Here is an 18,475-nt window from a genome sequence, read left to right as displayed (position 1 = left end):
GGTAGTAACTCCGATTGGGGGGATGTGGAAAGTGGGGTCCCCCAAGGATCTGTCCTGGGACCAACCCGGTTTAATTTATTCATAAACCACCTAGAGGATGGGACATCCAGCACAATCTCGGTATTTGCAGATTATACTAAGCTAAGCAGTCCAATATCTTCTATGCAGGACGTGGTAACCTTACAAGCAGAATGAACAAATTAATGGGGTGGGCAACTACATGGCATATGAGGTTTAATGTTGAAAAATGTAAGGTAATGCACTTGGGTGTCAGAAATATGAACGCAAGTTACTCTCTAAGGGGGGAACCTCTGGCTGAATCTAAGATGGAAAAGGAACTGGGGGTCCTAGTGGACAACAGGCTTGGCAGTGGCATGCAATACCAAGCCGCTGCAAGCAAAGCCAACAGAATACTGACATGTATAAAAAAGGGGATTCACTCCAGAAATAAGAGATTATTCTCCCACTTTACAAGACTCTAGTCCAGCCACATCTTGAATATGCTGTCCAGTTCTGGGAACCGGTCTTCAGAAAGGATGTGCTAGAACTGGAGAGAGTACAGAGAAGGGCAACAAAGATAATTAGGGGAATGGAGGACATCAGCTATGAGGAAAGACTACAAGCATTGAAAGTATTCTCTCTGGAGAAGAGACGCTTGAGAGGGGATATGATATCAATGTACAAATACTGTACTGGTAAACATAGCATAAGGAACAAACTTTGCAGAGTAAGGGAATTCAATAAAACACGGGGCCACTCACTAAAACTAGAAGAAAAGCAGTTTAACCTTATACTACATAAGGGGGTTCTTTACTGTCAGAGTGGTAAGGATGTGGAATTCTCTTCCACAAGCAGTGGTATTAGCTGGGAGTATCGATAGTTTCAAATAACTATTAGATGGGCACCTTAAAAACCACAACATACAGGGGTATACAATATACGGTTATTAGCAATCACACACACACATTATGGGTTGAACTGGATGGACTGATGTCTTTTTTTCAACCTCGCTAACTATGTAACTATAGGGTGGTATAGTGGCAGGTTAGGTTAGTATAGGGTACCATAGTGGCAGGTTAGAATAGTATAGTGGCAGGTTTGGGTAATATAGGGTGGTATAGTGGCAGGTTTGGGTAGTATAGGTTACCATAGTGGCATGTTAGAATAGTATAGTGGCAGGTTTGGGTAGTATAGGGCAGTATAGTGACAGGCTAGGGTAGTATAGGGTAGTAAAGTGGCAGGTTAGGGTAGTATAGTGGCAGGTTAGGGTATTTTAGGGTATTATAGTGGCAGGTTAGGGTGGCATAGTGGCAGTTTAGGGCGGTATAGGGTAATATAGTGGCAGGTTAGGGCAGTATAGGGTATTATAGTGGCCGGCTAGTGCAGTACTATAGTGGCTGGTTAGGGCAGTATAGGGTATTATAGTGGCAGGTTAGGGCTGTATGTAGTGACAGTGTGCTCAATCGCTTACTGCATGGCTTGAAATGAAGACACATGGGTCTCCTGTGTTCTCTCACCTTTCTCCTCCTTCAGCTGTGAAATCAGCCTGTGAATAAGTCTTTGGGAGGAGTGGAGGAGGCAGCTACACCCCCGCCCACCAACTTTGTCTGCCTCTGGAGATATTGTAGATCCTGAGGGACAGCCTGACCTTATTGGATGACTGGGTAGACTGGCATCCTCCCCCCGCACCACTAGGCCCCTAGACTGGGAAAGTGCTGTGGCTCCCCATGCTCCTAGGGCCCCTGGGAAGTGCCCACTCGTAGGATGGCCCTGCTGCAATCTCCTGTCCAGATCATCCACACCCCCGGGCTGACACACCCCCCCTTCCCCAATGTGTGGCACCTGGGCGGACCAACCACCCGTTGGTATGCCACTAGGCATGACTTTTCAAGACGTCCGTGTCTGGCTCTTTTTAGGTACAATCAGTTAGCCTTGCTGCGTTTTTTGGCTTATTGCCATTGTTGCATTTGATAAACTGATGACAGAAATGTCTTTCTGGTCTCCAACTTTAGAGGAATAAACATGCATACTAGTTAATCTGAGATGTAGGTTTACAGAACAATCACCAGAAAACTCTCAGCAGTTAAGCTGGGTACACACTGCTAGTTTTTTTTTTCATGCAACCCAAAATTGACAGATCGCCATACCAGCACAAGTGATGTTGGTGCTGCTGGTTGGATGCTGATTTTCCAGCATGTCCTTTCGACAAAAGACGGCTGTTAGACCGGCTTCTGTTAGACAGACTGCTATACACATTGACCAAAAGTCAGACAGTTCCTGCTGAACCAGATGATTTTTGGACAGTGACTAACCAGCTTAATTTTGCCTAACTGCAGTTCGGTATCTGTTTCTTTAATAGTTTTACATCATCATTTGACATTTACAGTGGGTACGGAAAGTATTCAGACCCCCTTAAATTTTTCACTCTTTGTTATATTGCAGCCATTTGCTAAAATCATTTAGGTTCATTCTTCTTCCTCATGAATGTACACATAGCACCCCATACTGACAGAAAATGACATTGCACAATATTCTCCAGGAGTAAACCTTATCTCAGAATTGTTGACATTGTTGCAGATTTATTAAAAAAGAAAAACTGAAATATCACATGGTCCTAAGTATTCAGACCCTTTGCTGTGACACTCATATATTTAACTCAGGTGCTTTCCATTTCTTCTGATCATCCTTGAGATGGTTCTACACCTTCATTTGAGTCCAGCTGTGTTTGATTATACTGATTGGACTTGATTAGGAAAGCCACACACCTGTCTATATAAGACCTTCCAGATCACAATGCATGTCAGAGCAAATGAGAATCATGAGGTCAAAGGAACTGCCCGAAGAGCTCAGAGACAGAATTGTGGCAAGGCACAGATCTGGCCAAGGTTACAAAAAGATTTCTGCTGCACTTAAGGTTCCTAAGAGCACAGTGGCCTCCATAATCCTCAAATGGAAGACGTTTGGGACGACCAGAACCCTTCCTAGAGCTGGCCGTCCGGCCAAACTGAGCTATCGGGGGAGAAGAGCCTTGGTGAGAGAGGTAAAGAAGAACCCAAAGATCACTGTGGCTGAGCTCCAGAGATGCAGTCAGGAGATGGGAGAAAGTTGTAGAAAGTCAACCATCACTGCAGCCCTCCACAAGTCGGGGCTTTATGGCAGAGTGGCCCGACGGAAGCCTCTCCTCAGTGTAAGACACATGAAAGCCCGCATGGAGTTTGCTAAAAAACACCTGAAGGACTCCAAGATGGTGAGAAATAAGATTCTCTGGTCTGATGAGACCAAAATAGAACTTTTTGGCCTTAATTCTAAGCGGTATGTGTGGAGAAAACCAGGCACTGCTCATCACCTGTCCAATACAGTCCCAACAGTGAAGCATGGTGGTGGCAGCATCATGCTGTGGGGGTGTTTTTCAGCTGCAGGGACAGGACGACTGGTTGCAATCGAGGGAAAGATGAATGCGGCCAAGTACAGGGATACCTTGGACAAAAACCTTGTCCAGAGTGCTCTAGACCTCAGACTGGGCCGAAGGTTTACCTTCCAACAAGACAATGACCCTAAGCACACAGCTAAAATAACGAAGGAGTGGCTTCACAACAACTCTGTGACTGTTCTTGAATGGCCCAGCCAGAGCCCTGACTTAAACCCAATTGAGCATCTCTGGAGAGACCAGTCGGGGCTTTATGGCAGAGTGGCCCGACGGAAGCCTCTCCTCAGTGTAAGACACATGAAAGCCCGCATGAAGTTTGCTAAAAAACACCTGAAGGACTCCAAGATGTTGAGAAATAAGATTCTCTGGTCTGATGAGACCAAAATAGAACTTTTTGGCCTTAATTCTAAGCGGTATGTGTGGAGAAAACCAGGCACTGCTCATCACCTGTCCAATACAGTCCCAACAGTGAAGCATGGTGGTGGCAGCATCATGCTGTGGGGGTGTTTTTCAGCTGCAGGGACAGGACGACTGGTTGCAATCGAGGGAAAGATGAATGCGGCCAAGTACAGGGATACCTTGGACAAAAACCTTGTCCAGAGTGCTCTGTACCTCAGACTGGGCCGAAGGTTTACCTTCCAACAAGACAATGACCCTAAGCACACAGCTAAAATAACGAAGGAGTGGCTTCACAACAACTCTGTGACTGTTCTTGAATGGCCCAGCCAGAGCCCTGACTTAAACCCAATTGAGCATCTCTGGAGAGACCTAAAAATGGCTGTCCACCAACGTTTACCATCCAACCTGACAGAACTGGAGAGGATCTGCAAGGAGGAATGGCAGAGGATCCCCAAATCCAGGTGTGAAAGACTTGTTGCATCTTTCCCAAAAAAGTAATACTGGCTGTATTAGATCAAAAGGGGGCTTCTACTAAATACTGAGCAAAGGGTCTGAATACTTAGGACCATGTGATATTTCAGTTTTTCTTTTTTAATAAATCTGCAACAATGTCAACAATTCTGTGTTTTTCTGTCAGTATGGGGTGTTATGTGTACATTCATGAGGAAGAAGAATGAACTTAAATGATTTTAGCAAATGGCTGTAATATAACAAAGTGAAAAATTTAAGGGGGTCTGAATACTTTCCGTACCCACTGTATATACTAGCGTTCTTGTATCTAGAGCTTGACACATTTTTTGCCTTACCTTTCAGGTTTAGCTTTCAGGCATTGTACAGCTACTTACCACAAAATGAAGATGAGCTGGAGCTCAGAGAAGGAGATGTTGTTGATGTCATGGAGAAATGCGATGATGGGTGGTTTGTAGGTAAGCATTTCCTTAAGTAGAGACTCCTTATTACAAATCCAGATGGCACTATTAGTTTTTCTTATGTATAGTCAGGATTGATTTCATTTCTTGGAGCTATCTTGAGCTTTTTATTGAATTGGCTCTAATTTTATACTGTACATTATTTGCATGATGATGATCAAATACATGAAAGAACAGCCGCCTTTTATTACCCAAGAGTCATCCCAACTGTGGCACCCTTGCCTGTTATACTCTTTGATCAAGAGAGTCCACATTGCTCCTGCTTTCATGTCTCATGTTTAATTTTTCACTTGTGAAGTTGGGCTAGACACGGGTTTGAATTAGTTAGAGCAAGTGTTAAGGATAGGTTTACTAGTGCTTGAAAAACAAATTAAATCATATGGAATTATTTTTTCATGCTCTGTTTATAACCCATGACATTAAAAAGATATATATTTAGGTATAATGGTTCTATGTGCACTTAAAACATTATTCCATCCCAATATGTTAACAGACACTGCAGCAAACCAGGGGTCATGCAACATAACATTTATAAATCTATGTATATTGTATACAGTGCTGACAGTTGATCTTTAAAAAACAAATTAAAGACAACAGAAAAAACGGTTTTAAAAAAAATTAGATTTTCTTGTGTTTTTTGCATTGAACACAGGTATTTGACAGTTTACTTTGTTATTCTACACATTAAAGACAAATTATTGAAACATACAAGTATTGTATATATAATGCTGTTTTATAGTATGCTATATATGATCTTCATGCAAGTATTGAAAAAAATACTGTAGTTGTGCATTTCTTTAAAAAAAATTAAACTAAAATGTATGCAAAGGCCAAATTTGTTTTTTCTTTTTTTTGGTTAGAAGGGTTAGAACCTGAAGCCTGGTACACACTTCAAGTTTTTTTTTTTCCCGTTTAACCCAGCAGGCTGCATGAAAAAAAAACCTGAGGATTTCAGGAGTAACTTGCTCCACTAGCTATGCAATGTAATGCAGCGATCTCCCTGCACTGAGCTATTGTGTCCCTCCCCGCCCCCACCAGAACACACTGGTCAGCACTCTCAGCCATTGACTGCCAGCGCTGACCTGGTGGCTGATGTACACACGGACCAAATGTCAGACGGTCCCTGTTGACCTGGCCTATTTTGTATCCGTGTGCACCAAGCCTTAGGTTTTTATTGGTGTCTACACTGAGGAGATTCACCCTTACTATTTGTCCTGGTGACCATAGTCTCTGATACAAAAAGTAATAAAAAAAAATCCAAACTGATTAAAGGCTAAATCCAACTTTAAGAGCATATATTACCCATATTTAGCATGTAACATGTCGCCAAATAGATGGACCCCCCAACCCCCAAAACACCCCTCTCTTTATAGTGTGTGGGTGTCCCCCCCCCCTGCAGCAGAGCAGCCCCAATCCTTCTCTTCTCAGGTCCCCTGCCGGCGCTCCTGGCCCCCCCCCCCTGCCGAATGCCCCCGTATGAAGCCCTTATGGGGGCACATGTGCATGCTCATTTCCGAGCTGGGCTGATTGAGAATATTCAGACAACCATCCAGGCACGGCTCCACCCCTGGCTCTCTGCTGTTAGGTTTTGACTGACAACTAACGGCTCTTAGCCAAACCTGTGTGATGGGGAGAGGGGAGAAGAGCTTCTGCAAAAATGCACAGCGCTGGATCGAGATCGGACTCAGGTGAGCATGTTGTATCGGAGGCAGGGAAGAGATGTTCCCGTAGTACCTGCTAAGTGCATCCTAAGTGTATCTGTGACAGAAATTAAAGGGAAATTTTTGACTAAAGTGGCAGATCAGGTAAATTACATACAGTATGTGCATTTCAACCGTTTGCTTGGAGTTCAACATTAAACTTTGCTATTCTAATTTTGCTTTGCCTATTTTACTTTTATTTTGTAACAGGTACATCAAGAAGAACAAAATTGTTTGGCACGTTCCCTGGCAATTATGTCAAGCCATTGTATTACTAAAAACGATACAGCACGCAGCTACAGAATTATTAAGCTATACTTATAAAGAATCCAGGCTTATGGTATTATGCTATGTGAAGGCATTTGCTGAATGTATTCATTAAGGTTCTACACAAACAAGGTTTACATGTGTCAGTACTGTGTTCAATTCTATGTTTCTAATATTAGACAATGAAGAGTTATTCCATCTAGTCAGTCTGTTGTTACTAAGTTGCCTTAATGTTCTTTTATTTTAATGAGGATTCTATCCTTTTCATACTTATGTTTTAAAGTGTACCTGTCTCCTGCAAACAGAGAAGCCACTTGGTGAGCTGAAATTTTACCTAAATTATAGGGAATTAAAGGTGGGGAGTGCCCTTGCCTGTCCCTGTTGAGTTGAGAGAATCAATGCTTGGTCACGTTAGGTCCATTGCTATTACGAGGCAAAGTGAAAACCTTTCCTCAAACAATGCCCTTCAGAGGCAGCATGGGGCAGGCTTCTCACCTGACCTCCTTATCCCTAAATTGGTCCCTGTTGCTGTGCACATTGAGGAATGCAGTGACGCAAAATCTTCATAATCCCCTTGTCACCATTGTCCACAATAGCTGCTACGGTATAATTGTGAGAGGATCACTTTTCCAGGAAGGGAACTTGTTGTCTTGGGAGGCAGAGAGGATCATAATGTTCCTGGCCTTTCCACACTCTTTGGCTGTGCTCAATTTATGCATAAAGAGTAAAAGAGTAAAGTATGCCATTAAAGGTGTGGTTATGGTCACATTAAGAGAACATGTTTTAACATTTTTATTGTCACATTTTTATGCTTTACATTACATCACAAAATATCATGTTTTTCCAGTGATATAACAATATGTGGTCTGGACATGGACATTGTCCATCAGTTTATAAAGATCTCATGGAATGTTTTGCCAGTGATTAGTTTTGACATTCATATCAGAGGCCTGCAAGGTATGAAATTAAAATGATCTCATCATTGAGTAATGGTGTAGGCATTTGTGCAGCAGTCATTTTATATGCCTAGAAGTATACTGTGATTGAGCTATGGAAGTAAAGAATCTAAGCAAGAGCCGTTGTTTTCTCTGCTGCTATATTTATTCTCTTGCCTGGCTCGAGAGGTTATACAACTGAAGACAGCATACAATACAGAGACATGATTTAATACATGTGCATAGGAGGCATACGATAATTTCCAAAAGGAATTACAAGACGTGTTTACTCAATAAATTGATATCTGTAGTTGGATCCAATGAACTTTGTAATTTGGATGCTTGGTTCTAAAGGTTTGGGGTCTATGCCAAGCAGCTTCCCATAACCATGTTTTGCCAGCTTTGACTAAAGGGTGGATCTTTAATAATGGGTAGTCATTGAGCTGTGATTTGGTTCCCCTAGTACTTTGTAGGGCATGCATTGTAAAAGGCTTATTTATGCTAATTCCATACATATACATACATACAGTGGCCACAATTTTTTTTTAATTATTTGGATTTCAGCCAACCTGAAGTTTGCACAGAGGTTATATACATACGTATGCACAGTCACTTATTTAAAATGTGCAAAAAGCAATGTTGTGCGGTAATCCTTAGCAGCCAATCATGTTTCATTTGAGTGCTGACATCAAAGTGAATTCTGCATGGTCTCTTTGTTTTTGCCTATTGCCTGTCAGCTTTAAATAAGAGCTGGTTGGAACAGTATAGACGTACAGTAGACTAATTGTTTCAGGTTAGTGATATAAATGAGATAGCAGTATATGAGGAGATAACTGTGACTTAAATATGCTCAGTAGACTTTCATCAGATAGTCTTGTAAAAGAAAAGTGAATCTATGTATGTAGCTAGACGGCATTGTATTTGACATGATTTTATCCTCATTTTTTACCTTTTCAAAGTGCAGTCGGCCATTTGGGGAGGGAAATCAGTTTTTATGAAAATTAGGTTTGAAGTTTTCCCATGAACATTGGTGTAATTTTGCCAGTCTGAGGTATCATTTATAACCTATTATAATTTTTACAAAATGGCCCCCTCTGTGTGTAGGGAGCAGGTATGCTTTCGCTTTGTCTGTGTTTCAAGGTGAGGTGTGGTAATCTGACTTAAAGGGGTTTTCCGGAGTAAAGCAAAATCTCAGTATATAATGAACTAGATTACCAAAACATACTAAAAATATACCAATTTATCATATGTTTTCCTGTCTTTACATCTTCTACTATTAAGGGGTACCTGATGCTTCCTACCTTTGCGAAGTGGTTGCTCCTGTACCTTTTTTTCCCCTAAGATTAAGTCTTTTCCCCTGACACATAGCCACAATCCTGGGGTGACCAGCAGGCAGAGCACAGATAGGCAGGGGTAGCCTGCACCCAAATATATGTATGTAAGCCTTCCAGGTGCACAAAGAGTGACATGATCTTTTAAGTACTTTCAGACATATCTGTGGACATTGCTCAAAAATAGCAGATGATGAGCAGAGAGACGTTTGGATCCTAGTCCAAACCCATCTGCGTGAACAGGGAAGGTGGTATTCACTGTATTGGGCCAATCATAAGTGGCCTAGGCATTCCCCACCCTACAGCCGCACATATGCACGACCCTTTAGACGTGTGGCTGTGGGTCGGTAAATGTCTTGGCCGCTTTTGATCGGCCCATTGCAGTGACGGGAATGGTCAGGTGGGTTTGGACTAGGGTCAAACACACTTTAGCTCATCCTTATTCAAAAGCAACAGACCTCACAGTATATTCTAAGATTACATGTTAATGGATCTTGCTGAAAATCCAGAAAACTCCTTTGAATTCAGTGAACTGAAACACACCTCATCGTTTTTACTATGGTTTAAGTCCAAATGTAAAAAAAAATGTTAACTTCTTCAAGTCTGCTTTCACAAAACTACCACATACTGTACACACCTATAAAATGTTTCTAAAAAATACACTGTAAGTTTGCATCTTGCAGTTCAAAAAAAAAATACAGATCTAGAATGTTCTTTTGTCATACAATATATTTAATAATGTAAGATGACTATTTTTTTGCTGGCGCTTTTTTTACCAATTTATTAATTACAGCTGTGATAGCATGACTAGCAATATGTTTTGATAAATATACATAAAAAACCTCTATATATTACCTGTGTTCCTAGTACTAAAGAGTATTTTTTTTTGCCATGAATTGTACTTAGGTACATTCAACAAAAGATTTCTAAGAGGTTATTGACTGTAAATATGTATATTTGACTTTGTAAAGAACATGTATGTTACCTTGTATAAAGAGAAAAAAATAATTTAAGTGAATTGACTGAAAAGGAAAAACAGTTTGGAGACATGGAAAGATTTTTTTTTTTTTAAGTATAATTTAAATGAAGGAGGTTCGGTATAACTTCACAGGAAGTGTTTAGCACAAGATATCTATGTCACACTTAACAGAATCACACTGTCTGCCTTATTAAAAAAGGAAGACGTAACATATGCATTGTTTATTACTATTTTAACCCAGCAGGTGCATTCATGACACAGTATTTAGAACTATGTTAAGAATTGGGAAGTACACTAACAATACATTAGGAATTGTCTATTTGACTATTTAGTCAAGCACACACACAACAATAATGAATGACCACTTTTCTCCTCACTTTAACATAGAGTTACGTTGTGTTGTTTTCTTATTGCAGTGCATTATATTTTGAATCATAATAAAAAAGAAGCATTCAATAAACGTTGGTTCTTTTATGATTTGTAATCCATTTGATCTTAAAATGTTCAAAGGGGGAAACATTTTTTACTTAAAGTTGTGTTTAGCAGGGAACTGCAATAATATTCTGGATCATACGACTAATGCCTCGTACACACGCATCGATTATTGGCCGGGAATTTTCGGCCAAAGTCCGATCGGCCGATTTTCGGCTTGTTAGTATGATGCTTTCGACAGCCGATTTCCGACTTTTCGGCTGAATAAAATCTGGTGTGCAGGCTATAAAATTTTTGTTGGCCGTCAACACAACGGCCGATTTTTCGTCAGTCAGTACAGATTTCGGCAGACAAAAATCTGATGAGCAAGACTGGGCATGCTCAGAGAAGAAAAAACACACGGAAAGTAAACCAGCACATGACATCACTTCTGAAGTTGATTTTTATTGGCCGAGAAAATTTGTGTGCAGTCTAGGCACATTCCAACCAACAAAACACAACTCTGGACAAAAGTCGGCTGATCGGTCGGCCGATAATCGTTGCGTGTGTACGAGGCATAAATTGTCCGTTTATCAAGCAGTAGAAAATAACCGCTGCAGCGTTCTCCAGCATTTTCAGAGATCGCTCTCTTCTAAGTGCCTGTTTATGAAGGGGTATAGATCTCTTCTCCTTTTGAGGAGTGAAGTGATCTACAAATTCTTTGAACTGTTGAGATTGTCTCCTGTTACTGTACTCTCACAAGACATGGCAAGATTACAGTAAATCAGTGAAACACAAGGGGGTCTGTTTATTAGGCAGTGGTGAGTTACCGCTGCTGTGTACACAGGCATTCTCAGAGGAGACCGCTCTCCTCAGTACCTCACACTACACCTCATATTAAAATAATAAAGTTCAAGTCCCCCTTCACAAATTATATACAGTATGGGTCCTTTTACACAGTCCGCATCTGCCGACGAAGTCTGTTCTGCTCAGTGGGGATCGATCCGCCGATCCCCGCTGAGCAAGCAGATGACAGCTCCGTCTCCACTCTGTGTGCAGAGACGGAGCTGTCAGATCCCCACTGTCCTCTATGGGGAGACCGGATGAGAACAGACCACCTGTCCGTTCTCATCTGATCCCATCCGATCCGACAGACGGATGTAAAATAGGGTTTCCATCCATCCGGATTTCACAGACAGGATCGGAAACAGATAGCAGCGGGTGTCAGCAGAGATGTCTCCGCTGACACCCGCTGCCCCATAGGGATGCATGGAGCATCCGATCAGGTCCGCCTGAAAAACTGACAGGCGAATCTGACTGCATTGTTCGTGTGAAAGGACCCTATCTCACAAAAGTGAGTACACCCCTCACATTTATGTAAATATTTTACACCCCTCACATTTATGTAAATATTTTTTTCATATCTTTTCATGTGACAACACTGAAGAAATGACACTTTGCTACAATGTAAAGTATTGAGTGCACAGCTTGTATAACAGTGTAAATTTTCTGTCCCCTCAAAATAACTCAACACACAGCCATTAATGTCTAAACCGCTGGCAACAAAAGTGAGTACACTCCTAAGTGAAAATGTCCAAATTGGGCCCAATTAGCCATTTTCCCTCCCCGGTGTCATGTGACTCGTTACTGTTACAAGGTCTCGGCAGTGAATGGGGAGCAGGTGTGTTAAATTTGGTGTTATCGCTCTCACTCTCTCATACTGGTCACTGGAAGTTCAACATAGCACCTCGCGACAAAGAACTCTTTGAGGATCTGAAAAAAGAATTGTTGATCTATATAAAGATGGCCAAGGCTATAAAAAAATTGCCAAGACCCTGAAAATTAGCTGCAGCACGGTGGCCAAGACCATACAGTGGTTTAACAGGACATGTTTCACTCAGAACAGGCCTTGCCATGGTCAACCAAGTAAGTTGAGTGCACTTGCTCAGGCTCATATCCAGAGGTTGTCTTTGAGAAATAGATGCATGAGTGCTGCCAGCATTGCTGCAGAGGTTGAAGGGGTGGGGGGTCAGCCTGTCAGTGCTCAGACCATATGCCACACACTGCATCAAATTGGTCTGCATGGCTGTCGTCCCAGAAGGAAGCCTCTTATAAAGATGATGCACAAGAAAGCCCACAAACAGTTTGCTGAAGACAAGCGGACTAAGGACATGGATTACTGGAACCATGTCCTGTGGACTGATGAGACAAATATAAACTTATTTGGTTCAGATGGTGTCAAGCATGTGTGGTGGCAACCAGGCAAGGAGTACAAAGACAAGTGTGTCTTGCCCACAGTCAAGCATGGTGGTGAGAGTGTCATGGTCTGGGGCTGCATGAATGCTGCCGGCACTGGTGAGCTACAGTTCATTGAACCATGAATGCCAACATGTACTGTGACATACTGAAGCAGAGCATGATCCCCTCTCTTCGGAGACTGGGCTGCAGGGCAGTATTCCAGCATGATAATGACCCCAAACACACCTCCAAGATGACCACTGCCTTGCCTTAAGGAGCTGAGGGTAAATGGACTGGCCAAGCATGTCTCCAGACCTAAACCCTATTGAGCATCTGTGGGGCATCCCCAAATGAAAGGTGGAGGAGCGCAAGGTCTCTAACATCCACCAACTCTGCAATGTCGTCATGGAGGAGTGGAAGAGGACTCCAGTGGCAACCTGTGAAGCACTGGTGAACTCCATGCCCAAGAGGGTTAAGGCAGTGCTGGAAAATAATGGTGGCTACACAAAATATTGACACTTTTTGCCCAATTTGGACATTTTCACTAAGGGGTGTACTCACTTTTGTTGCCAGCGGTTTAGACATTAATGGCTTTGTGTTGGGGACAGCAATTTACACTGTTATACAAGCTGTACACTCACTACTTTACATTGTACAAAGTATAATTTCCTCAATGTTGTCACATGAAAAGATATACTAAAATATTTACAAAAATGTGAGGGGTGAACTCACTTTGTGAGATACTGTATATTAGATTGTAAGCTTGCAGGAGCAGGGCCCTTCTAAGCCTCTTGTATTGAATTGTATTTAAAGAAGAGAGGGGGTATAATGGAATAACCTCCCACATTTAGTGCGCTTGCAATGTATCTGTAAATATATTAGATATGTGTATATGATATCACCTTAAAATTGTGCAAACAACCAACTAGGTGCAATTATACAAACATATATTCCAACCAACCAATAAAGGTATAAATACAAAATAAATGAATAAAATTATAAATAAAAAACATATTAAAATAGTGTCCACAATAGATCAATCTATATGAGAGGTACACCATGCATATAGAAATAAAGGTAAGTTCAAGGTTCCCAATGTTAAGGTGGTAAGAATGTTCATAAGGGGTCACTAAAGTGCTCAAGGGGGGTTTGTCAGAAGGCTCACCATATATGTTGGATCCCCTCTAACCTAGGGGGATCATTCAGGCTTATAGTAAGGTGAAATTTCTCTTTCCAGGATTTGAAGCAGTGTAGCTGGTCCTCACGCTACTCCTGGGTACAAAGTCCCCTTTGGTGCACTGCGTGTCTTTTTGTTTCTGTTCTGAACAAAACTTTTTCATTATGTCCTGCTTTCTGGCATTACTGATCTGGAGATTCTGGGGGGAGAATTCTCACAGAGATCGCCAGTGAGACGCTGAGATCGTACCTTCATAAATTGTCGACTTCTGTTTCTGTCAATTACAGATTCTCTGTGTACTGAGATGATCGGCAGAGAACATGTTTTCCGCTGATCATCTCAATTTCATAAACCGCTAATGATCTGCTGCAAGGAAAGGCTCTCCACTGAGTAAAGTTTAAATGATGCCTGCCCTCTGCCTTTACTAATGCTGCATACCACTTGTAATAACAATTAGTGTAAATACTTTTTTTTTCCATTTGTTTACTAGTGATCATGTGACAGCCCGGTTCTGGGGCCTGGGCGGTTGGTGAGAGGAGACCTCAACAGGACCCAGAACATTGGCCCCCAGTGGGGAGATGTAGATGCTTGGAGAATTCCTCAGTTTTCGGGTCTTGCAGCTGCCACCCAGGACCAAGAGCTTGTGCGGTCACAGATTTAAAAAAAAAAGATACTATTCCCCTATGTTATTACAAACAGAATACAACATTAGTAAAGGTAGAAGACAGGCAGCATTTAAAGCTTACTTATTAGTTAACCTTTCCTTCTTTTTTTTTTAAGTTTTGCAGCTCTTTAGTAATTAATACATCATTAAATGTATTTTATAATTGCAAGCTGTGAGCGTAAAATGTCGTGTGTGGGGGTAGAGTGTAAATCAATTCTTACCCTCAGGAGGTACCATCCCTCAAAGAATGAATATAAAGTTACATAATTGTTTGGGACTTTACATGTATCTCCTTGGGTGTAATAAACACTGACCACTTACTTTAAAAACAATTACATGTCTTTATTCAAAAGTGTTACACGATATCTTGAAAGATGTGTGTTTTAAAAACGAATTGTCACACTGGTTGTCCAGGATAGTATTGTCCTGGTCTTGAGATCCAATTTTTTTGTTGTAGCCAACGCGCTTCACGGGCTGAACCGATTTGTCAGGGCCTCAGATTTTGTTAAATACTGTAATAATGTACAAGAAAAAAAAATCACAAATGAGACCATCAATATTTGACAGCGAATCACATCCTATGTTATGTCACGTCTCAAAAACGCTTTAGCAAATAATATAATGAAAAATTCTGTCAATTGCGAAAGTTTACAAGAGAGGGTGAGTTTCATGTGTAATTCAGTTGTTATACAATGTAGTTAACTTTAATTGCTGTGCTTTAACCTCCCTGGCGGTCTGATTATGTCAGGATTTCTGTGCTAAAAGCAGTACATTCTTTTGCATGGAAATCTGTTTTATTTTTTAAAACTCACCTTCTCCTGCGATCCCCCCGCCCCCGCCGTCCTCCAGGTATCCTCCCACTGTGTGCTCGGCCGATGCCGGCCCCTGTCTTCCGCTTCCTGATCTTTGCGACGCAGGGGGGTGGAACCGGCGGCAAATTCAAAAATGTAAATACACTAAGTAACATGATACAAAGATGTGATCCTAACGGATTACACTGTATCATGCCATTTCACCACAGGATTTCACCTGGTGGCTTTTCCAGTGCCCTGCCTATGCTTTTCCAGTTTTTTGTGCCTGGAAAATAGAGAACGACCATGGCATCCAAAAAGCATTCTTTTTTAGACAAACTGGAAAACAGCGACAGCAAAATGGAGTTACTTGAAGAACTGAGCGATAGTGATTCGTGGGAAAATTCGTCATCAAGTGCGGAAAGTGACAACAGCGACGATTCTGATGTCTCTTTCTGGCATATAGCTCCATTAGAAATTATGAAGAATCATTTGATATACTTCCCAAATTGCACAAGCTATGTGCCAGAAAGAGACATCGGAATCATCGCTTTGGTCACTTTCCATACCTGATGACAAATTTTACCATGAATCGCTATCGCTCAGTTCTTTAAGTAACTCCATTTTACTGTTGCCATTTTCCAATTCGTCTAAAAGCGCTTTTGCACACAAAAAAAAATGCTTTTTGGACGCCATGGTCGTTCTCTATTTTCCAGGCACAAAGAAATGGAAAAGCACAGGCAGGGCACTGGAAAGTCACAAGGTGCAATCCTGTGGTGAAAGGCATGATACAGTGTAATCCATTTAGTGGATTTACATTTTTGAATTTGCCGCCGGTTCCATCCCCCCGCGCGCGTCGCAAAAGCTCGCAGGGAAGGGAACTGGAAGGCAAGTGCTGGCATCTGCCGTGCACAGAGCGGGGAGAGAGTGTGAGGACGATGAGAGGATGGTGGGGGATCGCAGGGAAGGTGAGTGTGACTCTGGGGTAATCCCGAGTGTGGCTCGGGGTTACCGCTTTTGGTACTGAAAATTAACCCTGAGCCACACTCGGGAATACCGCTAGGAAGGTTAAATAGTGGTGGGAAAAAAATTGACATACAAATAAAGGAACACTTTGAAAACACTTTAGATCTCTATGGAGAAAAATATCATGCTGCATATCTTTACTGCTATAGACTGGGTAATGTGTTGGGAAGGAAAGGAAGCCACATTGTTTGGTAGAAATTAAAATTATCAGCCTACCGAAAACCAAAGTGAAAAAAAATGATGCAGCAGGCTAGTCCATTTTGCTGAAATTTCATTGCAGCAACTCAAAATGGTACTGTAGTTTGTATGGCACCCACGTGCTTGTATGCAAGCCTGACAATGTCAGGGCAGGCTCCTAATGAGATGACAGATGGCGTCCTGCGTTATTTCCTCCCATATCTGGACCAAGGCATCACTGAGCTCTTACTGTACATAGACTGGGGTGCAACCTGGCGACGTCAGATGGACCGAAACATAATGTCCAAGAGATGTTCTTTTGGATTTAGATCAGACGAGCATAGGGGCCATTCAATGATATCCATTCCTTCATCCTACTCATCCTCCAGGAACTGGCTGCAGACTCTTGCCACATGAGGCCAGGCATTGTCTTACACCAGGAGGAACCCAGGACCCACTGCACCAGCGTAGGGTGACAATGGGTCCAAGGAGTTCATCCTAATGGCAGTCAGGGTGCCAATGTCTAGCCTGTGGAGGTCTGTGCGTCCCCCACATGGATATGCCTCCCCAGACCATCATTGACTCACCACCAAACTGGTCATGCTGAATGATGTTACAAGCCGCATAACATTCTCAATGGCTTCTCCAGACCCTTTCACGTCTGTCACATGTGCTCAAGGTGAGCCTGCTCTCATCTGTGAAAAGCACAGGGCACTGGGGGTGTACCTGCCAACTCTGGTTTTCAATGGCAAATGCCAATCAAGCTCCACAGTGCCAGGCAGTGAGCACAGGGCCTACTAAAAGACATTGGGCCCTCAGGCCACCCTCATGAAGTCTGTTTCTGATTGTTTGGTCAGAGGCATTCACACCATTGGCCTGCTTGAGGTCATTTTGTAGGGCTCTGGCAGTGCTCCTCCTGGCACAAAGTAGCAGATACCAGTTCTTTTGATGGGTTAAGGACCTTCTACAGACCTGTCCAGCTCTCCTAGAGTAAAGCCCCATACACACACGCAGATCGTCGTCATACAAATGTTCGTCTTTTCTCCCCGGGATGTCGGTGTCTGTTGAAAAGTGCAAAGACAGCACAAGGACAGCACAAGAATTTTGTCCGCAGACTTCAGCTGACTGCAGAAGTGATGTCATGTAATGGTTAACTTTCCCTGTGTTTTTTATTTTCTGAGCATGCCCAGTCTTGCAAATCTGCGGTCTGTCGGCTGATTTCTGTACTGACAGGCAAACAATTGTCCGTTCTGGTGTCCGCAGACAAAAATTTTCATGTTTGCAAGAAAGACTCTTGTCCGCGGATTGTGTGCAGACAGCTGTCGGAGGCACCATACTAACACGCATACAATCGGCAGATCTTTCGTCCGCCGACGTTTGTATGACGATGATCTGCGTGTGTGTATGGGGCTTTACTGCCTGTCTCCTGAAAGCTCCTCCATGCTCTTGAGACTTTGTTGGGAGACACAGCAAACCTTCCGCAATGGCACGTATTGATGTGCAATTCAGTAGGAGCTGGACTGCCTGTGCAACCTCTTTAACCCCATCCCATCCGCGCTACAGCCTATATACGGCTGCAGCGCGGACTCGAATTTTCGGGAGGCCGTTTTTAAACGGCCTCCAGTGACACGCCCCCCCGCGCGCTCCCGCGAGCGCGCATCGGGGAGAATCTGTGTCGGCCGTGTCCCTTGGACACGGCCGATCACAGATCGTGGTGAATGGCCAATCACAGCGGCCATTCACCACGTGATCAAGCCGTCAAATGAGAGATGATCTCATATGTAAACATATGAGATCATCTCTCATAGCCGGCGCTCCTTCCTCACACAGACACTGCAGTGTGAGGAAGGAGGGGAAGCCGACAGCCGCTGGGGACACAGACAAATGTAATCAGGGCACTGATCACCAGTGCCCTGATTACTGAAGGTAAAAAAAACACACACATTGCCCCCCCATCAGTGCCCACAGTGCCCGCCATCAGTGCCTCCATCAATGCCTACAATCAGTGCCCATAGTGCTGCCAG

At 42.7% G+C, this 18,475-nt stretch overlaps 1 protein-coding gene across 1 annotated transcript in view; it reads left to right on the top strand.

The window, feature by feature from the left end:
* The window catches only part of LOC309563594 (sorbin and SH3 domain-containing protein 1-like), a 244,310-nt gene extending 236,242 nt beyond the window's left edge, over positions 1-8,068 (top strand). Inside the window, exons 34-35 of the mRNA XM_082268071.1 lie at positions 4,640-4,752; positions 6,666-8,068. Coding sequence (XP_082124197.1) covers positions 4,640-4,752; positions 6,666-6,733 — 181 coding nt within the window. The 3' untranslated portion in view covers positions 6,734-8,068. The remainder of the gene's footprint in view (positions 1-4,639; positions 4,753-6,665) is intronic.
* Positions 8,069-18,475: the final 10,407 nt, after the last annotated feature.

Source organism: Pelophylax lessonae, assembly GCF_965119305.1.
Source record: "Pelophylax lessonae genome assembly, chromosome: 9".
Taxonomy (NCBI): Eukaryota; Metazoa; Chordata; class Amphibia; order Anura; family Ranidae; genus Pelophylax; species Pelophylax lessonae.
Note: the sequence above shows the minus strand (reverse complement) of the source record. Positions and strands in the feature narration are given on the sequence as shown.